Source organism: Drosophila hydei, unplaced genomic scaffold (assembly GCF_003285905.1).
Source record: "Drosophila hydei strain 15085-1641.00,03,60 unplaced genomic scaffold, DhydRS2 tig00000131-arrow-arrow-pilon, whole genome shotgun sequence".
Taxonomy (NCBI): domain Eukaryota; kingdom Metazoa; phylum Arthropoda; class Insecta; order Diptera; family Drosophilidae; genus Drosophila; species Drosophila hydei.
In genome coordinates this window covers 668,307-690,552 of record NW_022045671.1, presented here as the reverse complement: position 1 = coordinate 690,552, position 22,246 = coordinate 668,307, and the positions used below count along the sequence as shown (strand labels likewise).

General features: G+C 45.1%; 6 protein-coding genes across 8 annotated transcripts; 4 read left to right on the top strand and 2 right to left on the bottom strand.

The window, feature by feature from the left end:
* Positions 1 to 1,126: 1,126 nt before the first annotated feature.
* LOC111598302 (pickpocket protein 28) lies at positions 1,127 to 5,050 on the bottom strand. The gene is made up of 5 exons (XM_023313490.2): positions 4,455 to 5,050; positions 3,553 to 3,753; positions 2,987 to 3,452; positions 1,843 to 2,440; positions 1,127 to 1,782 (listed from the first exon to the last, which is right to left on the bottom strand). The coding sequence occupies exons 1-5, from the start codon at positions 4,757 to 4,759 to the stop codon at positions 1,475 to 1,477; spliced, it is 1,878 nt and encodes a 625-aa protein (XP_023169258.1). The 5' UTR covers positions 4,760 to 5,050; the 3' UTR covers positions 1,127 to 1,474.
* A 206-nt stretch (positions 5,051 to 5,256) lies between these two features.
* On the bottom strand, positions 5,257 to 7,478 carry LOC111598353 (putative uncharacterized protein DDB_G0288537). Its single transcript, XM_023313562.2, has 2 exons — positions 6,986 to 7,478; positions 5,257 to 6,928 (listed from the first exon to the last, which is right to left on the bottom strand). The coding sequence occupies exons 1-2, from the start codon at positions 7,393 to 7,395 to the stop codon at positions 5,665 to 5,667; spliced, it is 1,674 nt and encodes a 557-aa protein (XP_023169330.2). The 5' UTR covers positions 7,396 to 7,478; the 3' UTR covers positions 5,257 to 5,664.
* An 85-nt stretch (positions 7,479 to 7,563) lies between these two features.
* On the top strand, positions 7,564 to 10,538 carry LOC111598354 (dual specificity mitogen-activated protein kinase kinase dSOR1). Of its 2 annotated transcripts, none has more exons than XM_023313564.2 (4): positions 7,564 to 7,907; positions 8,306 to 8,936; positions 8,999 to 9,325; positions 9,400 to 10,538. In XM_023313564.2, exons 1-4 carry the CDS (start codon positions 7,798 to 7,800, stop codon positions 9,511 to 9,513), a joined length of 1,182 nt encoding a protein of 393 aa, XP_023169332.1. In that variant the 5' UTR covers positions 7,564 to 7,797; the 3' UTR covers positions 9,514 to 10,538. The 2 variants fall into 2 exon arrangements, with proteins under 2 accessions (XP_023169332.1, XP_023169331.1); XM_023313563.2 differs by having other exon boundaries at positions 7,565 to 7,907; positions 8,297 to 8,936.
* On the top strand, positions 10,015 to 10,818 carry LOC111598242 (conserved regulator of innate immunity protein 3-like). Its single transcript, XM_023313406.2, has one exon. The coding sequence runs from the start codon at positions 10,015 to 10,017 to the stop codon at positions 10,816 to 10,818; it is 804 nt and encodes a 267-aa protein (XP_023169174.1).
* A 382-nt stretch (positions 10,819 to 11,200) lies between these two features.
* LOC111598352 (kelch-like protein 5) lies at positions 11,201 to 16,215 on the top strand. Of its 2 annotated transcripts, none has more exons than XM_023313559.2 (7): positions 11,201 to 11,366; positions 11,460 to 12,364; positions 13,017 to 14,060; positions 14,122 to 14,329; positions 14,398 to 14,520; positions 14,584 to 14,820; positions 15,965 to 16,215. In XM_023313559.2, the coding sequence occupies exons 2-7, from the start codon at positions 12,099 to 12,101 to the stop codon at positions 16,052 to 16,054; spliced, it is 1,968 nt and encodes a 655-aa protein (XP_023169327.2). In that variant the 5' UTR covers positions 11,201 to 11,366; positions 11,460 to 12,098; the 3' UTR covers positions 16,055 to 16,215. The 2 variants fall into 2 exon arrangements, with proteins under 2 accessions (XP_023169327.2, XP_023169329.2); XM_023313561.2 differs by lacking the exon at positions 15,965 to 16,215 and adding an exon at positions 15,210 to 15,695.
* Positions 16,216 to 16,514: 299 nt separating this feature from the next.
* On the top strand, positions 16,515 to 18,724 carry LOC111598278 (synembryn). The gene is made up of 2 exons (XM_023313456.2): positions 16,515 to 16,681; positions 16,760 to 18,724. The coding sequence occupies exons 1-2, from the start codon at positions 16,601 to 16,603 to the stop codon at positions 18,356 to 18,358; spliced, it is 1,680 nt and encodes a 559-aa protein (XP_023169224.2). The 5' UTR covers positions 16,515 to 16,600; the 3' UTR covers positions 18,359 to 18,724.
* The last annotated feature ends 3,522 nt before the right edge of the window (positions 18,725 to 22,246 follow it).

The following is a 22,246-nucleotide window of genomic DNA, read 5'->3' as shown; positions in this document are numbered from 1 at the left end:
ACTTGGCCACTTGGCCACTTGGACCACTTGACATTGACGAGGGCGCAACTTGTGACACTTGCCACTCAGAGACACGAGCTTGGAGACGCGCCTGTGTCATAAAACTTCTTATTGCTGTTGCCATTATGCGTACGTGCAAGCGTGTGTGTGTGTGTGTGTGTGTGTGTGTGTGTGTGTGTGTGTGTGTGTGTGTGTGTGTGTGTGTGTGTGTGTGTGTGTGTGTGTGTGTGTGTGTGTGTGTGTGTGTGTGTGTGTGTGTGTGTGTGTGTGTGTGTGTGTGTGTGTGTGTGTGTGTGTGTGTGTGTGTGTGCCGCTCTCTCACATAGTTACAACGCACTTTGCCAACAGCGTGTGACATCAGTGCGACATTTTTAGCCAACGCCAGTTGCCATTTTCGTTTGTGGCCCACAGCGCAGAGCCGCCCGCTACCGCCTCACGCCCCAACAGCTAGACAAAACATTCGATGGTTAAGCGACGCAACAAAAAAAAAAGCAGAAAATTTCTATCCATTAATTTACAACTGACACACAAAAGCCAAAAGCCAAAAATGTCTACAAGCCAATTGCGCAGAAAACGCACTCGAAATACGCTCTCAAATGGCTCAAACACATCAAGCAGATCTGATATGAGTTCTATAGCTGTTAAATATATATATGTCTGATATTCAAACTAGATTTGCTGGAAGCTTTGATACATAAAGCGTGATATCACTTGATCATATCTCACTTAATATATAATATATATTTGAGTTAAAAACTAGATCATGAAAGGGATTTCAATGCAAAATTATTTAAGGCATTTGCCACGCCTCAAGCTATATACAACTTGATTCATAGTTGCTCAGCTGCACAACCTAGCAGAACACAGAACATATCATCAGCAGCAAGACTCACTTGCTTGTTTTCTGCACTCGCTCTACTCTGCGATTCTCATAAATGCAAGCTTTGAGCATAAATAACCAAAGGCAGAAACCAATTTGAATTCATATTCAAACTTGGCACAGAGTAACTACGAGTCGTAACAGCTTTCAATAGTTGTATCTGCAGTTAAGCCCAGAGCTGACCCTTCGACTCAAGGTGGGCTCCAGTTAGATAGGCTTGCTGCTCGTATTGAATTACAAGCCGGATGACAAAGTCAGCTAAGCCAGCAAATTGCTGGTCTAGAGAAACTTTTTTGATTTTAAAATGTTGTTGTTGAAATTGAAATTGAAATTGAAGTCGCGTGGTGATTAGCGGTTAGCGATTAGCGATTAGCGCCATTTGATAGCCAACTTGAAATGCTCAGCATGGGGCGCAGCGCTTCCGGTAAGCCCCATGGCTCGCCCCATGGCTCGCCCCATGGCCCGCCCCATGGCCCAGTGCCCCTCGGGCACGTTCATTGGCCCCACAGCCAATGTGTGCCTTGGTTTATTTATTCAGCTTGCGGCCACGTCCGCTGCACTCGAAGGGCCATAAAGCGTGCAGAAAACAACATCCTAATCCAAATAGGGATAGACGATCGGATCGCGGCCAGCGCGCAGCGTCTGCCACAGAGTTTGCTTCATCTTTGAGCCATCGACAGCCTTCGCTTTGCCCAGCTGGCTGTACGGCGGCGGACGTTGCACGTTGATGCGTCGCCTCTGATGCACCGGCGTCAGCCACAGCAGCTCCGCCTGCCTGCGCCGCCGTCGCTCGTGTAGCGTCCGAGAGGCGCAGAAGGGACGCATTGTCACATAGTAGACGATCTCGATCACGGAGAAGATGCTGAAGCCCATGAACAGGCCGAGCAGACCACCCGTATTGGCTGCAAGACAACACATGACTGAGCGCCATGCGAAGCAGAGAAAAGATCAGCTGGACTCACACAGAAACTCGGTGAAGCCAAACATCTCAGATTTGGTTGTGCTGCGAAAGTTATTGGTCAGATAGTAGAAGTGGAGTATGGCCAGCTCGTTGACCTCGCCGGTGCGGCTGGTGTTGAAGAGATGCTCCGGCAGCTGTTCCCCGTTCTGATAGCTGGGACCGGCGACAATCGTTGAGCTGCTCATTACCGACTTGTAGGTGAGCTCAAAGCAGCCCGGCCAACAGTTCTCACAGGACAGATTCGTCTTCGACGACTCGATCTCCGTCTGCACCCGATTCGTGCAATTGTTGTCATTGGGCCCACAGACACGGGCGGCCGGATCAATCCTGGGCAAATAGTAGAGCACACAGCTGCATTCGCGCAGCAGCAGCTTCGCCTCGCACTCCAGCTCACAGTTCTTGCGCGAGTAGGTGCGATAGTAGGACAGATCGTTCTCATCCGAGAAGAGGCAGCGCCGCACCGCCTTCTTGATCGACCGTATGCTGGGCGTGGCATCCTCGTAGACCGGCTCGATGGGTATGCGTGCCTCCCGCCCAGCACTGACCACAAACCCATAGTTGCTCACCTTGGGCAGCTCTGCGGGATTATGCACTAGCACCTGCAGGGAGGGGAGGGGGTGATAGAGAAGAGGAGAAATGAGTGTGAGCGAGGTAAAGGCAGTGAGCGCGAGGAGTTGATAGAGAGAGAAAGAGCAACGCAGAAGAGAGTTAGACAGAATTATAGAGAGAGGGAGAGAGATGCAAACAGAAAGAGGGAGAAAGCGAAAGGCAAAGAGAGACAAAAATATGAAGAGGTAAAAAGAGAGCGAGAGAATGAGTAAGAGCAAGAAAAAAAGAGAGTAAAAAAGGCAAAAGAAAAGGCAGAGGGAGAAAGAGAAATAGAAAGAGACAAACAGAGGGAAAGGGAATAGAGAAAAGAAGAGAGAATGAGAGAAAGAAAGACAGAGAGCCGCTAGTCATAACTCTTCAACATTTACATGCAGTAAGAGACAAACCTGAGAGAGAGAAAGAGAGAGAGAGAGAGAGAGAGAGGTCGAGAAAGCGACAAGGAAAGATTGGGAAAGAGAAGAGGACAGAGAGAGAACAAGAGAGATGGCTAGAGAAAGAGAGAGAGAGAGAGATATCCTTAATGGAGAATCACACACCTTGAACCCATTGCCCATGGACTTGGTGCAGTAATATTCTTCGGTCGAGGCATTCAAGACGACGGTCAGTCCCATGCGGCTGCCCGTGCCGCCAGATGTTCGGGGATAATAGAATTCTGGCAGGTTCTTGGCATAGCCTGACTCTGGAGTCCAGTTGATGGCCTTGAATATTGAATTCTCTGTCGCCGGCTCGATGCGCACGTCGTCCGTATAGTTGCGAAACAAATAGATGGGATCCAGCGCATTGAACGTGCAGCAGAGCCCGTCGTCGGTCAATATTGAATTGAAAATCGTGGAGCAGATCTCCTTGCGTGCGCCGAAACTGCAGTGGAGCAGCATCTGATCGCATGGCTGAGCCACCTCCACCAGCAGCGCCTTAAAGTAGGTCCAGGTGCCAATGTACGTGATGGTCTGGTCATAATCCCTGCTGCACAGGTTCATGAGCAACGAATAGTTTTTGCTGGTGCTAAACGAAAACGAAAGGGAAAAAGGAACGGAAGGAAGGGAACTGAAGATGTCATTCACCAGGTGGCACAGCTTCTGCTTACCTTCCGCTTATATCTTACCTGGAAATGCGCTGAACCCGACTTCGCAGCGCCTGATTGAGATTGCATATGGTTATAGCCGGAAAGGGAATGTTGCTCGTCAGCTGCTGCTTGGCGCTCGTCGAGATGATGATGGGCGAGGCGCTCCACTTGATGTAAATGTTCGATATGAAGAAGCCCGACAGAATGACGACCAGCACAAAGGATATGCCAAAGAAAACACTGACAGAATCAACGGATTGTTATCTTTGAATACAGTTGTATTGCTCAGGATCTTATTCTATATGTGAACACTATATATAAGCATGTATGAAATTGATATCTGCGCACGATCTTGCTCTAATGATATACTCATGTTTCCTTACTCTTTGTAAGTATCTCTCTCTCTCTCTCTGTCTCTCTCTTTGAATTATCTTCATACTTCCTCTCTCACTCTCCCTTCGTTACTTATTCTCCTTTTTTTTTAATCATTCGCATTCATAAACTCTCTCTCTCTCTCTCTCTCTCTCTTTATCTCAATCTCCTATCTCTTATCCTCTTTTCTATCTATCTCTCACTCTCTCTCTTTTCGTCTCTGTCTCTCTCAATCACTCTCTCTATTTTTCTTACTCACAATCCCTCTCACTCTCTCTTTATCTGTCTTACTCCCTCTTTTCCTACGTCTGTCTCTCTCTTTCTCTCTCTCTCTTTCTTTCTAGCTCTATCGCGTTAATTATCTGTCTACATATCTTCTCCATCTTTCTTTTCCATATCTATCTACCTCTCTCACCCTCTTTCTCTCTCTCTTACTCACACATTCCCTCTCTTACTCTCTCTCTCTCCCAACCACTATCCCATTCTCTCACTCTAATTGGTGATCTCAACTTGTTTGACTACGCCCGCCAGCTATGCTGATATATAAGCATTATACGAATCGGACTTACCGCTCTGGTATGGTGATGCTCTCTTCGGCTATATACTTGAGGCCATGCAACGAGCTGTTCCGCAGATAATACTTAATGCTCTTCTTGGCTGCTTCGCGGCTGCACATGGTTTGCTCCTCATCAATGGAGTCATCACTGTGGCTGTGACTCTGCTTGTGGTTGTGTTGCTGTCTACTGGCCGCTAGATGGAGCCGTTGCACTTTTCTATCCGCGTGGAATCTCATGTTGCAACTAACTGCACGGCTCGGCACGCAAGCTCCATTTATAGTTAGTTGGTCGAACACTTCGATCCAATCGCAGCTCATCAGCCCTAATCATATTGACCCTTGGCAAATATGCCAAATTGAATTGCAGCCACGGCAAATGCCGCTTAATGCACATCGCCGACCGCGGGGCGTGACCGAGGGGGCTATATTTGCCCAAGGAGTCGACAGACGTTACAAAAGTATTGCAACGCATGCAGTCACTCCTCCATGTCCCATAGATAGCAGCGCATCCAGTTCCATGCCACAAGCTGTCAACAATGGCCGACCACATTCACATGCTGTTGCTCCAAAAATAGCTGAGAGCATAAAATACGAGTACATAATCCAAACAATAACAAAAATGAAAGCAGAAAACTAAAAACTAGAGCGAAAAACGTCTTAAAACAAACGAAAACAAAAACAAATCGCAGCAAGCACTGCGCGACATAATTTACTGCCTCTCGAGATTGGATTTGGATTTGGATTCAGATTTGGATTGGCAGCGCAATAATTTAGTGCGAAAACCTTGCTAGAAATCAAATAAATTGTAATCTGCTCTGATCGGATTCTATATTTAGCTGAAACGTGTAACTGATTGTTTATTAACACGAAAAATCGAAATCTAGTGAGGATTTCATGGAACACACTAAGAAATGCTTTAACCAGAAAGATCTGTGTATAAAGATTCAGCTGAAGTGTCTTCAATTCATCAGTGTATGTATACAATTTTCATAGATGCTCTCATAATTGAGCCTTTCGCTTAAGGCTAATACAAACTTTACTTTAAGTCTAATATTTTGTCTCTAGTGCTTAGAGATTTAAGGTACATTTCATGCTGAGATTCATTTTATATATCTTATCCATCAATTATTCATACTATTCACATTCTAATTACAATACAAAATATATTAAATAAAGGCATTTGCAAACAGATATATGTAAATTTCATTTTCATTTGCATTTGACTAATTGTTATTAAATTTGAAGAAATCAACATTGAGATCTAAAATAGCCGCATTGGGCGTCTCTTTCATGCTGAGCGCCTCGACGGCATTGTCGCTGGCGTGATCGTAGTGTGGCAGCATTGCAACCGCCGCATGGCCAACGGCGGGTGGGGCCACGGCCACTGGGGGCGGCATCAGATCATCGCCAACATTGCGCAACAGACTCTCTTCGGATGGTGGCAACAATTTGCCACCAGCAGACAAGTTTAATCGTTGAGCCGCTTCATCGGTCAGCGTATCATCTAGCGACATGCTGAGCCCCGGATAATCGACCAGATTGCGTGCACTTGCCACAGCACTCGCATGCAACAGCTGCTGCACCTCCGGCTCTGGTGTGGGCGCCTGCGCCGATTCCATTGCCGACATATCCAGCGCGTACTGACCCTCGGGTATGCCCAGCACACGTGCTATGCGTGCATTCACAAAATGCGAACCCGAAGTGTTCCGTATGAGCCGTGTGCTGCGCAACTGCAGCTGCTCCACAAAATCGTTTAGCTCATGCAGAAAGAGATCGGCTCGTTGTTCCTCGCTCAGATGACCGTGTCGTTGCAGTTGGCCGGTCAAAAGTCCAAACAGTGTCGGTCCATTACTCTGGGCCAATTGCTGCTGCTGCTGCTGTTGTAATTGCTGCTGCTGCTGCTGCTGCTGCTGCCGATGGGCGAGCACACTGGGCATATGGTCAGGGTACTTGACGTAATGGCGCTGCAAACGACGACCCAGAAATATCTTATTGCAACCCGGACAAATTGCATTCTGTGGCACAGCACGCTCCTTGGGCGCCGGTTCCTCAACTGTGGTAATGGACGGTGCAACGGCAGTTGTTACTGGTGCACGATAATCCTTGTCACGCAAATCGGCCACAAGTAAACCCAACGTTTCCCGTGCAGCTGATGTTGCCGACTGCGGCAAGGCGGCCCGAATTATGCGCCCAGATCGCGTGCGCAGCATTGAATCTGCATCTGCTGCTGGAGTTGGCTCACTCATAGCACTGTTCGTAGTGCCGCTCGGCGCCGCGATCACAGGCGTTCTCTTCGAGGTTGCTGCAACACTCGGAGCCGTACGTTTTCGTGAGCCGCTCACTCTTGCAGACGTTGAAGTTGACGTTGACATCACCGTTGGGCGACTGTTACCTGCCGGCTGCATGCCCATGCCTACGGGATCCATGCAACGATAGATGGTCTTTTGGTTAGTCATTGCATCCGTCCGCACGACCTCGTTTCGCTTGCTGTGGATTACATAAAATATGTTAGTCTTGCATAAATATAAGACAAAATGCATTTACCGGTCGATAACGATGTGATCCTCCTTGGCCAATCGATATAGATTGTAGGCCAGTTTAGCCAATGAGTCACAGTCCTTGTTAGCCACGTTAACCAGCTCTGAGGCTGCAGCAGCGGCGTCTGCGTCAAATTGATAGCATTCAGGCAATTGTGATGACGCCACCGCAGCTGGCAATATATCGCCATTGCTTTTGTTACTATTATTATTGTTTTGATTATTCTTATTATTATTATTATTATTATTATTGTGCTTCTGTTCCTCAGTTACTGCCTGCAGCTGCATCACAGCGCTGTCCTGCTGTTCATCCGGCAGGTTGAGTGCGAAACCAAGCATCGCATCTTTGTGAGAATCTGTGTTGATGATCCTTGACTCGTTACTGGCGCCGTTCGCCGGCACCATCAAATCCTTCATTTCTGGACGCCACAATTCGTGGGCACTGCGTAATAAAGTGCAAGGTCACGTTTTGTGTTTACCGTTTTAAACAACAATAAATTGCAGCTTGCTTTTGCCATTCACATCGATAATTAAATTTTTAATCGATGGGTATTTACGATGAATCGATTTGAGTCTACAATCGGTTAAATGTTATGTACTTACATCCCTATTATTAGCATTTGCGAAATTTCCGGCTAAAACTGCAATATCAAATCCTAATAAAACGAATACTAATTCACTTTATATAGCAAGTTACACAATTTTCATAATCGCTCCGTAACTGCTGCTGAACGGAAATCCTCCCACCTTCCCCACCCTTTGCACCGTCGGTGAGCCACGACCGATAGCAACTTTTTTTTGCTGTGGAGCAGTGCCAAGATGTCGAAAAATAAACTAAATTTAGTGCTGCCACCGGTAAACGTGGATGCAACTGTTGCTGCCGCACAGGTGGCACCAACGCCACCATTTAAAACAGCATCGGGAACAGAGTAAATATGATTTTAATTTCTGTATATACATTTTGAAATCCCAGAAAGTTTTTTTGTTTTAATGCCTCCAAACCGCCCACAATGCAAAAAGAAAGATCTGTGTTTATTGTTCTTGTTGTTGTTCGTATTGTTATTGCTATTGCTTGTCAAAGTGACGCACACACTACAAACACATAAGAATAAACACGCAAAAGAACGCCTACATTCGCAAATATACGCATGTGTACATGTATGTGTATGTATAGATATATACATATGAGTATGTACTAATGCGAGCAGAAATTTTGTAAAATCCATCTGCGTCCTTAATACATTTAAAGTACCCCCATCCGAACTGTTAGAACTTTTCGTTTTGTTCTGCAAAAATTCATTAAAAAGTTAAATTAAAGTACAAATAGTTTGCTGGGAAAACCAAAAACAAGCATCGATGCATTAACGGAAACATTGGAGGGCCTCGATATGGACGACACGGAACGAAAACGAATCAAAGTGTTCCTCAGCCAAAAGGAAAAGATTGGCGAACTCTCCGAGGAGGATCTGGAAAAGTTGGGCGAACTCGGCTCCGGCAACGGCGGCGTTGTCATGAAAGTGCGGCACACCCTCACACATTTGATAATGGCAAGGAAATTGATACATCTGGAGGTAAAACCGGCGATTAAAAAACAAATACTGCGCGAACTGAAAGTCCTTCACGAATGCAATTTTCCACACATTGTTGGCTTCTATGGAGCCTTCTACAGCGATGGCGAGATTAGCATTTGCATGGAATATATGGATGGCGGCTCTCTTGATCTCATATTGAAACGTGCCGGCCGCATACCTGAATCAATACTTGGGCGCATCACGTTGGCGGTGCTGAAGGGACTCAGCTATCTGCGGGACAAGCATGCGATCATCCATCGGGATGTTAAGCCAAGCAACATACTCGTCAACAGCAGCGGCGAGATCAAAATCTGTGATTTCGGCGTCTCGGGTCAGCTAATCGATTCGATGGCCAACTCATTCGTCGGCACGCGCAGTTATATGTCGGTTAGTTGAAACTATAAATATATAAAACTCTTACAGATCGAACGCTGAATTTGTTTTTTCAGCCTGAACGACTTCAGGGCACGCATTATTCGGTTCAGTCGGACATTTGGTCGCTTGGCCTTTCGCTGGTTGAGATGGCAATCGGCATGTATCCAATACCACCGCCGGACAGCTCCACGCTGGAGACTATATTCGCAGATAATGCCGACGATGGCAATCCAACGGTGCTGGAGCCAAAAGTAATGGCAATATTTGAGCTTCTCGATTATATTGTTAACGAACCGCCTCCTAAGCTGGAGCACAAAATATTCTCCAGCGAGTTCAAGGACTTTGTCGACATTTGCCTCAAAAAGCAGCCGGATGAGCGGGCCGATCTCAAGACGTTGCTGGTGAGACAAAGTTCATTTCCACCCATGTTGTTGTTACTATTAATATACATTTATTTTTACATCGGCATTGTTAGAGCCATCCATGGATACGTAAAGCGGAGGTGGAGGATGTTGATATATCGGGCTGGGTGTGCAAGACAATGGACTTGCCGCCATCGACGCCGAAACGCAATACATCGCCCAACTAATTAGCATTCCTTTATTTCACGAGCACACACACGCACTTATCGCATACATACACGTTATTTATTTGTATGTTATATATGTATGTATGTAATTGTTGTATCAACTTGCTTCCCACTCTGTCGCTCCACAACTTTCTTACACCATGTGTGGGTGCGTGCGTGCCTTAACACTCACATTCTGGCCTTAACACTCACTCACATGCAGACACAATGAAAGAAAGAAGAGTGGAATACTGAAAACTGAATAATGATCGATACATAGAAATTAAAAAAGTTCAAATAATCGTACTCAAAATTAACAATTTTTTACCTCACCTTACCAAATTACTGGGCAAGCCTGGAGTTTTAAGTGAGTTTTATCCGAGCAACGGGTAAAGCCTAACTCTAAATCATTCGTTGACTTGCTAGCCTTGTAGCATTACAAAATTTTCTGGCTTATCTGAAAAAAGTCTTTTTCGTACACATAAAGAAAATATAATTTTTCGTTTGTTTTTATTTTCAAAAATGTCGAACTCTCTTAAGGTATTTCGTTTGGGACATAGTTTATTTGTCAATTGCCGCATCGCCAAATTCCAACGTCCCATTTCGATAAGCGCATATCAATTTCAAAATTTGAAAGGTGAAGCCTTTAAGAAGCCATTACCAGTTGAGGAGAAGCAGGCAGAAGCGACGCCAATCGGTTTAACCCCAACGCAGCGTAGTTTGGTTGAGTTTGTAACAGGCGAAATACTGGAGGAGCGCCGTGTCCAATTGCAACTGGAGCCGCCATATATGATTGATAATTTCACCGGTCATTTTTCTGGCTCAAAAGTGGAATTAATCAGAGAATCGCCCCAGGAACGCATTAATATATTCTTTAATGTTAGCAAAAGTGTACCTCGTCGCAATGATGAAACTGGAGATCTGACTCCAGTGCGTAGTGTGCCCAAATTTGAAGTGCTAATCAGAAGAAATGATCTGCTGCTCTCCATTTTTTGTGTATTTAAGCCATGCGCCTTTGAAGACGTGGAACCAGAGTCGTTAGATCAGCAGCCTCAGGAGAATGAAGTATTTGAGATACAGGACCTATCGCTATACAATCACGGTTGGAATGATAGCTGTTTTACCATTGATGCATCACTTATTGATGACAATTTACAAACCATGATTCTTGAAATGCTTGAAGAGAAGGGTATTACACATGAATTTGCTAGAAAGCTTTCGGACATGGCAACTGCTCGCGAGCATGCCCTGTATATTGAGTTCTTAGAGAATCTATCCAAGTTCACAGTTGGTCTGCCTCAGCCAATTACACAAGCCATAAAATAAGCCCTGAGTATATATAAACATTTATAAGAAGTAACAATAAATGAAAATTATACTCAGACAACCAAATTTCAAATGACTCCATTAAATCGCGCACTTACGACGAGTGTTTTATAAATATGGCAACGCCGTTACAAAGCCTCGAGTTGACTGCAAAGTCAAGCTTTGACTGGCAACACCAAACAAAATGAAAATATAAAACGCTGTTATTAGTTTGATCAAATACATAGGCAGCTGCAGAAAGATTTGATAAGTATGCATGTCTGCCATAGTGTGATTATGATTAGACACGTCGTCAGTTTTGTTTAACAATTGTCATTCATTTCAAATGTGTTTGCGATGCTATCAATTTCGATAGATGTGGTAACGCCGATGCAAAGTCCAGTTAACTCCAGCAGTCGAGCTTTGGTTGGCAACGCCATAACTAGTGACGATAGCAAGCAAAATGAAAACATCAAACGCTGTTATTGTTGCTGCTCTTGTTATTGTTGGTCCGCCGTTTGACAAATGAAATACATAAATAGACAGCTGTAGTTAGTTTTTTGATAAGTGTAAGTGTGTGGATTATGCTTAGTCACGGACTCAGTTTCAGTGCGCAATTGACATTAATTTTAAATGTGTTTCCTGTGTAATTGCATTTGCAGCTAGCAGCAGCAGCAGTAACCATCGTCCATTGGTCAGAGCAGTGCGAGGGATAAAAACAAAGCAAAGCAAAGCAGTGCAGTGCAGCAGCGACAGCGGCGACAGCAGCAGCAGCGCTCAATTCCCGGACGCAGTAAAAGTTCTTTGTCTGCGCGACGAGGCAGAAGCAGCGACGCTGACTGCGACAGCTCGTACGTGCGTCGCTGTTAAATTTGCAGTTGTTTGTTGACATCGAACGGGCGCGACGGTTGAACGCTGTTATAGTTGGAGTTGGTGTGCGAATGTGTGTACGCGTCTGCATGTGTGTCTGCGTCTGTGCCTGTATATGTGTGTGCGAGTCGAGAAATGCAAGTGCAACTAAACAAAGCAACAGCTTACTACGCGCCATAACAACATCAGGAGCCTCACAGTCATTCAAACTAGGCAGTGCAACGCGGACGTGAGCTTCTTAAGTCGCGAACGTAAACAAAAGAAAGCTGGCAAATTTACTGCTGCTGCTGCTGATGGTGATGCTGTTGCTGCTGCAATTGCAACACGCAACGAATTGACATGCACTAAAAAGGAAGACAAACTCAACGAGGGCAGCTAAGAAACCGTTACAAGGATTTTAAATATAATTTAAAAACAAAAATAAGCTAAAAATGTCATCTGTGAATGTGAACCAAAAGGAGAGTCCCAGTCGCGATTCGACGGCCTCAACATCGGGCCACATATCGATGATAGCCGAAAATACGTTGGAATCACTGTCGAGAGACTATAGCCTGGTCAGCCTTAATTCAGCTGGCAGCCAGGACGAGTTCTTTCGCTGCCGCGATCACGCGGACAGCGTACTGAAGCGCATGCAGCTGTATGTAGACAGCCAGCAGCTGTGCGATGTGGTGCTCATCGCTGGCATCGATGGCAAACGGTAAGTGAACAAGCAGACGGACAAGCCAAATACAAAGAATGGAAAGTTGTTGTAATGCGCAAAATAAAGACAATTTTTGCACACTCAGTCCATTCCCAGGCAGCGCCAGCAACCAATTTGACTTATTAGCAATTCACAATTCGGCATATGTACATATAAATATGCCCTGCACTCTTCCTTCTTCTTTCATACTGCCCAGTTAGTTCTTTGTGTCCGTTCGCACACCCGTTTCCCAAGGCAGCAACGCAATTCCAACAGTAAACACGACACTAATTGCACTCTTGCATGCTCACCCAGGCACTCGCTCTCTCCCTCTCAGTCAAGCTATTGATCTCTTGTTGAGGGCAGTGTGAAAGAGAGAGGTATATATATTGAAGAGAGCGGCGGAGTGATTGAGATGTGCTCGGTACAGTGGTAAAAACGTATGCAATTTGCAACTAAATGATAAAAAGTTAAATATTCATATTTGTTGCATATTATTAAATTTTTATCATGTCTTTCAATTGAAGATTACACTGTTTGCTAGGTTTACTATCTGAAATTGCTTTAATTTTCGTTTACTATCATATCTTACGATTATTGAGTCGACGGAGTCGAAATAAATTTGTTTTAATAAAACAAATAAAAAGTGAAATTTATTTTATATTTTCAGAGTGCCTGCTCACCGCTTGGTGCTATCTGCTTCGAGCTCATATTTTTCAGCAATGTTTACGGGATCGCTGCGCGAGACCACGGAGCACGACGTTACCCTAGGCGAGGTGCATGGCGATGCACTGCAGCTGCTTGTACAGTATTGCTATACGGGGTATATTGAGCTGCGCGAGGACACGGTGGAAACGCTGCTGGCGACGGCCTGTCTGCTGCAGCTGAACTCTGTGGTCACAGCCTGTTGCAATTTTTTGGCCCGCCAGCTGCATCCATCCAACTGCCTGGGCTTTGCGTTCTTTGCCGAACAGCAAAGCTGTACGACTCTGTTACGGCTGGCGCAGGCATACACCTGCCAGTATTTTATGCAGGTGTGCCAAAATCAGGAGTTCTTCCAGCTCAACGCCGATCAACTGGGCAAGCTGCTGTGCAGCAATGATCTCAATGTGCCCTCTGAGCAAGATGTCTTCCACAGTCTGATGTCGTGGGTGCGCCACGATGCGCCCAATCGGGAGCAGCACATTGGCGAGCTGTTGGCTCTGGTGCGGCTGCCATTGCTGACGCCGGTCTTCATAATGGATCACGTGGAGAACGTATGTACCACCAATGAGTGCCAACAGCTTGTGATGGAGGCCTTAAAATGGCACCTAATGCCAGAGCGTCGCTCACGCATTGCCACCGAACGCACAACGCCCCGCAAATCGACAGTCGGTCGACTCCTGGCTGTGGGTGGCATGGATGCGCACAAGGGCGCCATCACAATTGAAAGTTACTGCCCGCGTCTAGACAAGTGGACGCCGTGGAAGCACATGACCGGTCGACGTTTGCAATTCGGCGCTGCTGTCATGGAGGACAAACTAATTCTGGTGGGCGGACGCGATGGTCTGAAGACCTTGAATACCGTGGAGAGCCTCGACTTGAATACGATGGCCTGGGTGCCACTCAATCCAATGGCAACGCCACGTCATGGGCTGGGTGTCGCTGTGCTAGAGGGTCCGCTCTATGCGGTCGGAGGTCACGATGGCTGGAGCTATCTGAATACGGTTGAACGGTAAAATCATATTTTTCCCATTGCCAATTGTAACAAGATAATGTAATCGATATATACGCAGCTGGGATCCGAGCGCCCGCACCTGGAGCTATGTGGCGCCCATGTCATCGATGCGTTCAACGGCCGGTGTTGCGGTGCTAGGCGGTCGTCTCTATGCAGTAGGTGGGCGGGATGGATCCGTTTGCCATCGCTCCATCGAATGCTATGATCCGCACACAAACAAGTGGACCCTACTCGCCCCAATGAATCGACGACGCGGTGGCGTTGGCGTAAGCATGCCCATTGAGGATCTCGTAACCACTTATATTAATTCCATTAACTATATTGATTGCTACAGGTGACTGTCGCAAATGGTTTTCTCTATGCTCTCGGAGGTCACGATTGCCCGGCTAGCAATCCCATGGTCTGTCGCACCGAAACCGTTGAACGTTACGATCCGGCTAACGATACTTGGACTCTGGTAAATTCTTTTTGATTTGATTGACTTTTGACATTGTCTATTGTTACCTTCAATCGTAAACAGATTTGTTCGCTGGCTCTGGGACGCGATGCGATTGGCTGTGCTTTGCTTGGCGATCGTTTAATTGTTGTCGGCGGCTACGATGGCAATCATGCATTGAAGAGCGTCGAGGAATACGATCCGGTGCGCAATGGCTGGAATGAGCTGGCGCCCATGTCGTTTCCACGTGCTGGCGCTTGTGTTGTTGCCATACCGAATGTTATACCGGCAGCCGTTCCACAGCCGCCGGCCAGTGCACCAGTTTAGTTATGCTTCAATTAATTGTTGTTGTTAATGTTGTTGTTGTTGCCGTTGTTGTAGTAGTAGTTGTGTGTGTATGTATGCATATGTGTGTGTGGGTTTGTGTGTGTGTGTGAGAGAGAGAGTAAGCTGTACTGCTATTGATCACACCGCTATTTCTATTGCCCATTATACTATAACTGCATATAATTTTCATCATAGGCAATGCGAGCTTCGTGTTGTGCTTGGTCCGCTCGTCTAATCATAGACTGACTCCAGCTTTATCCAGTCTGACATTTATTGGTACTTGGCACACACACACACACAAGCCTCTTCACACATACACATATATTCACACATACAGACATTCAAACCGCTGTTGCTCTACTCAAACGTAATCTCATTCCTAGTGATACGAATTAGAAAAAAAGACAATGCTCAAGCGCCTGCCTGCCCAGTGACCAGTAACCAGTGGAAAGAAACAAAAAAATGCATGCTGCAAGGCTTTCAAAACGCATTCCCAACTAAATCGATTTCTATTTACATGTATATATAGATATTATTTACACTTATCTATATTAATGTATTCTGATATTATTTTGCTTTATGTAATCTCAACACATATTCCTGTTATGTATGTATGTAACTTTCATTGTCTATCCGGTCGTAAGCTTCATATGCATGCATGCATGCATGCACATGCATGTTTTACCTGGTGACAGTTCCATCAGATACACACATATATATATTTATATATATTAATATATTCAAACATACATACATACACATACATATATAAGACTGCGCCAGCCAAATGGCCTAAACGTATTTGATATACCTACAGAAATACGTATATTTATATATATATGCATGCATGTGGAGTATACGACAAATTATTTGGTTTCTACATATTCATATACATAATTATAAAATTTTATTTTAAAAATAGTGCAAATTTACAAAGATGAATGGATGAGTTAATTTATTTTTATTTGCACTCTCATTTTCTTTACATTTATTTTCATTCTCTTCTTTTTTTGGAATATTTTTTAATATGTGTATGTGTGTATGATTTAAAAGCATTTATTTCTAATTGTTTATTATTATTTTCTTTCTTTTCCCTTTTCAACGTTTTTTCTTTCTGCATTTGTGCATATTTTTGTAGAAAAAGAAGAAGTGGAAGCCAGTCAGATTGGATCCAATCTGCTATAGTCGTCGTAGATCCGTCGAATTTCTCGACTACTATAATATGTAACTACGAAAACTATAAAAATTTAAGAAAAAAGAAGAAAATATTTAACAAAAATAAGTTAAATCAAAACAAAAAAAAAAACGTAAGCCAACACAAATGGTAACTTTTTACATATTACGTATTATTTTCTACAAACATATATTTATATTTTTACACAATCAAAAGAAAACATACACTACGCATAAATGTATACACTGAATATGTATTTTTTGTAATAAAATATATTCTTTATTTATATGTACAGCAAAATCTAAATTTTAATGCATTTTTATTTGTCAATAATTAAAAAAAAAAAACCAAATGGGAATTCAAAAAATGAGAATTTAAATATAAACCGCATTTTTTCTGGCACGGCTGACTATTTCAGTATTCTTTTTCGGTCTTTACGGTCATACTGATAAAATCGCAATTTTTTGTTAGTATTTTATGCAGTTTTTTTAAGTATATTTTAGTACTTGTCCATTATTGACATTGAATGCAAACACAATTGAGTTATATTCAAATCCAATTAGTAAACATTACCACTGGGAAATTGTTGAAGTCAGCATCATGGATGCGGAGCAGCTGAAACGACTGGAGCGTAAAGAAACCGTGAACATCGCTGACATACTTACCCAGTTTAATACAAAGGTAAGGACAACACACCACCAACACCACCCACAATTTTGTAGCTGTGACTAATAATTGTTGAGTGGCTGCCGCCCGCAGAATGCGGATTTGCTGGTCTTTGATAGCTTTCATACCGACAATCTGTGGCACGATCTGTGGCTGGCCATATTTGGAATACTCGATGACGCGACTTTAGCATCGATGCACACCCTATGCCTCAACACTGTGCGCATTTTAACCCGAGACGAGTTCAGCCTGCAGACGCACTACATTGAACAGGAGCTGGGCACACTTTTATCGCTGGCCCGAATCAATGCTAACAAAAACAGCAACGGCACCGACGATGAAACACAGCCGCAACTAACTCTGAGCGATGCCGAGGCAGATGTTATTGCCGAATCTTTGAAATGTATCTGCAATTTGGTTTATCAAAGCGCCGACTGTCGTCGCCAGTGTCTGCGTCAGCACAGCCTCGACGCGATTGTGAAGCGTTTGAGCAGCGCTACATCGTGTGCGACGCGCTATCCGTGCACCTTGGAATACTATGATATGAAGCTATTGTTTCTGCTCACCGCACTGGAGCCATCAGCGCGCACACGCCTACAAATTGATCTCAATGGACTGACCTATATGACCAACTGGCTAGACGACAAGTTGATCGAGTCGGCTACGACAGCTGGCACTGAGGAGCATCTGAACATTATCTGCGAGCTGCTCAAGGTTATGTTTACCGTGACCAGTGCACCGGACAAGAGTCCTAACGAATACGAAATTCAAAGTCTTCACTTGACTGGCGTGCTACGCGAGCTGCTGTTGCGCTTCGGCAATCTTTCCACGGATCGGGAGCGTGCTGTTGTCACGCATGCCATCAACTTGCTGACCAACATCTCTAGCAGCTGCCTAACCGAGCTAATGGTCAAATGCAGCAATGCCGAAACGGGGACAGAGAATGAAGCAGTTAGTGCCAACGCGAAGTGTTGCGCTGTCTGCTTTGAGAAGCGCAACGTGCGCGGTCTGGCCGTGCTATTGGACTATCTGCGAAGTGGACTCGCCCAGCAGGAGTCCGAGGCTAGTTCCCATGAGCTGCTATCGCCAGTGCTAACGGTGCTTGTGAAGTGTGCGCGCAGCAATCGCACCATGCGACACTATTTGCGAAAGGAGATATTGCCGCCGCTGAAGGATGTCAGCAAACGGCCAGAGATCGGCAATGAGCTGCGCAATCATCTCTGCCGCTTCCTCACACTGCCGGCAATGATCCTACGTGACCTGTCCGCTGAGCTGCTGTTTGTGCTCTGCAAGGAGGATGTTGGTCGCATGATCAAATACACGGGTTATGGCAATGCGGCTGGGCTGTTCGCTAAGCGTGGCGTGCTCGACTGCCGGCGCATTGACGGCGCCGACTACTCATCGGACAGTGAGGACAGCGACACAGAGGAGTATAAGCAGCAGCAGCAATCCTTCAATCCAGTGCTGGGCTGTGTCGAGCAGCCCAAGCGCAATCCGCTCGAGGGCATGTCCGAGGAGCAGAAGGAATACGAGGCGCTGCAATTGGTCAACTTGCTCGAACAGCTGCGCAGGGATGGCATCGTGCAGCCAGCACTAATTGACAAGGATGGCAAGCCGCAGCCACTGGAGCATATACTGCAGCTGCAGGAGGAGCTGCCGCAGCAGCAGCTCGAACAGAAGCGCAAAACCTAAACATTGGACGACATTCCGATCCTTCGTTTCTTCAACATGCAATACAATCGTTTGGGGTCTTCCAACTTGTGGCACCAGCATGGATAACTCCAATCCATTCTCTTTTATACGAACACAATCTATGGCCGTTAATTCCAGTACACATTTACTAAGCTAACACTAATAGGGCCAACATTCAGAGCTAGATTCAGACGAAGACATTCTGAACCCGCAACGACTTTGTAACTGAAAATTTCGTCATTTAACCTAACTGTATTTATTACCGCTTAAGCTCAATGTCAAAATAAAAACAAAAAGGAAGTATATGGAAAACCAGACCTAAGAATTAATAGCAAAAACCAAAAATAGTAACATTAATATTTCGATTCCTTATGCTTAGATAAAAATCTATTTAGAGCTTTATTGTGTTCAACTTTGATAGACAGTTGGGCTTAGTTGCCTATATAGATTAACGATTATATTATATACAAGAATCATTCAAATGTACTTCTCCACTTGCTGATACTATATACTATATATACTATATATATATACATATATATAGGTATGCTTAATAAAACAAACTCTCAGTGAACAAAGCTTTTCAAAATAAATCATATATTATGTTTTTATCTGTGGATCATAGCGTTTAGTATCAGCGATTTGTATATATATATATCAAGTCCGCATCAAAAATCTTTTCAATTTATTTTATTGTTTCTAAATAGTTTTAAACGAGCTTGGTCCAAAAAGCTGCTGCAGTCTTCAACTCCAGTCAACTATATCTATTTGCACTTGTTAAAACAATAATTTTATATAATAAAAAAAAAATATATATATATATATATATCAATATTATATATATATATATATATATATATATATATATATATATATATATATATATATATATATATATATATATATATATATATATATATATATATATATATATATATATATGTATATACACACACATATATATATATATATATATATATATATACGAGGGTGGTCTGAAAAGTTTCCTTGCATGAAATATGCAATTTTAAAACCTAAGATTTTGAAAATATTTTTGCTTATGTGTTTACTGTACCTAGCATATAGTTGAGCAAAAAAAAAAAGATTAACACAAAAACCATAAATAATCATCAATAAAAATAATAGTTACCCCGTTCTAGGAGGGAGTGTTCGATACTGTGAAGCCTGGGGAGAAGTACATGAGCACACACACACATTCTCTCTCTCTCACCCACACACGCACGCACACACAGTTTGATGCTAGAGCTATCAATCTACCATTCAAATTCGAGGGCTTACGAGAGACACGCAAAGTCTGGAATATTCACAAAAGCAAAAGCCAGCATAGTAATTTGCGAGTCTCTAGGCTTTACGGCTTACAAAACTGAGTCAAAATATCGATTCTATCGTATAAAAGAACAAAAAAAAGAAATTAAACTGAGTCAATATATCGATACTTATAGCACAGTTGACCTACTCGGAATATGTATGCTCCTACATAGACTTCGGCCTGTTGTTGAGCTGCGCATCTCCACAAAGCGCCCGTGAATACCCAAAAAGTATATATAGTCGTACGTTTTCAATGCAAATAAATAGATATATATATATTTACATATATATAATGTATTACCATGCAGAATTTTCTTGCGCTCTCTGTTCCTGACTCTCTACCTCTCTCCTGCTCTTGGCCTCTATATATATAAGCCATCCATCTATTTATGTATATATATACGTATACATATATATGTTTATATGTACATATTTATATATATGTATATATATGTATGTATATGTATGTATATATATGCTGTTTGCATATGTGTGTGTGAGCGTGCATGTTAAGATTTCTGTTATGCCTTTGGCTGATCCCTGTACATCGTGCTATCTCGCTCTAGCTCGTGCTCGTGCTCGTGCTCGTTATCTGTCTACATTTCTCCCACTCTCTCTCTCTCTCTCTCTAGCTCTATGCTATGCCTCTATTCCTAATTTTATTTCTCTTTACAACGCTGTTTCGTTCTTTCTACAGTTCTCTCTCCCTCAAGATCTTTTAATATTTGGTTATCGTTAGTTCGTTTGATTGTTTCTTTTTGGTTTTGTAATTGATTGCAATTATGTTTTGATATCAGACGCTTATTTGCGAGTAGCATGCGAATCGTTGAAGCTGTCGTAGAAATTGGCCTCCTGGATGCGCAGGCGATCGCAGTTGGGGGCGAGCGGCTGATGCCGCTTGGCATTGTGTCCGTGTGCATGCTCCCGCTTGTTCCAGGCGTTTTCGTAGCTGTTGGTCTTGACAGCGGCAACCGGAAAGTAATTGGAATAGACGTGCGCCAAATTGTGAGACTGCTGGATTAGCTCTTGGCCAATGGAGTTGTCGTTGGTGTTCGTTGACGTCGATGAAAGCGGGCGACAGGAGCTGGGCGTTTCGAGGCAGCTGCTCAGCGGCTGGGCGTGGCAGCTGCTCGTCTTGTAGACGTTGCACAGATCGGGCAGCTCATAGGCATTGGCGTTGCTCTCGTCGCGGGCGAGAAACTCGCGCAGCTGCAACTGCTTCTGCTTGTCCCGATCGAGCTTGGGCTGATCCAAATCGATGCCCGAATCGCTTTGCGGCGATTTCGCGCTGGCAATTGGCGCCGCCGGCTCTGACTTGCTGGTCTTCAGCAGCGGCGAGGAGTGCAGCAAGCGCTCGATGTGCTGGCGCAGACTTTGCTTGGCCAGCAGCTGCTGATTGTCCTGGACGTAGTGGAACAGCTGGCGCTTGCACTTGGCCATCTCCTCCTCCAGCCGAGAGAGTCGCGTCTTATAGCAGACGAACGCCGCCGAAGCGCTCGACGCCTTGGCGCTATCGTCCGCCTTCTCGCCCGACGACATCTCCTGTCCCATTGGTTCCGCCTGGCGGACGGTGCCTTCCGGCGTATAGAAGCGATCGCCCTCATCCCCGGGACTCAAGTGCTGCATCTGACGCTGCTGCCGGAACGCGCGAAATGCATTGTCCGACGAGTCCTGGGCCATTTTGCGCATCTGATGCCTTTGCAGGAGGTGCAGCTGGTTGCGATGATTCATCCCATCGCTGGCATCGTTGATGTGCAACTTCTTTTGCTGCAGCTCGTGATGCTCCAGCTGCAGTCGCTCCAATGCTGTGGTCAGATCTATGGACTTCTGTTCCTTGCGCTGTTGCTGCTCCTCCGTCAGGGCATGGAGCACGGCTTGCGACTGAATCTGAACGTGGACATGCCCCATGGCCGATGGCTGTGCTTGCACCTGTGGCTGCGGAGTCGGAGCCGGCGCATGAGCGTGAGCCGGCACGAAATGCAAAGTCTTCGACTGCACCTGCTCCGTCGATTTGATGTGCGCGAACTTTTTCAACTGCTGCTCGGCCATCTCGAGCGGCTGCTCCGTCCGTGAGTTGGCCGCGTCTGCCACAGAGATGAGGGACTGCTCTTTACAGCTATCGCCCAGCTCATCCGCAGTTGATGACTCCATATCGATTTTGGCATCTCGCCTGACCAGCTCCGTATCCTTGGCCTTGGACATTCGCCTATCTTTGCACTCGCGCCGCAATTTCCGCACCCGCGCCCTCAGCTGAGCCGTTGTACACAGGCCCTCCGTCTCGTTGGATGAGGTGGTCCCGTTTACAGATTGCGATTGCGATTGCGATTGCGCTTGGGGCTGGCCTATGCCCATTTGCGTCGCAGATGCTGGGGGCATAGGCAAGGGCACTGCCACCGGCTCCGTCCAATGGCGCAGCGGTGGCGCAGCAGCCATCGGCGCCGCTGATTGAGCTGCGACTGGCGCCTGCCACAAGCCGCCAGCGATGCAGCGCGGTGCTGTTGCAGCCACAGCTGCCAATTCCCTGCGCAAGGCCACATGTGTTGGCTCCGCTCCTGGACG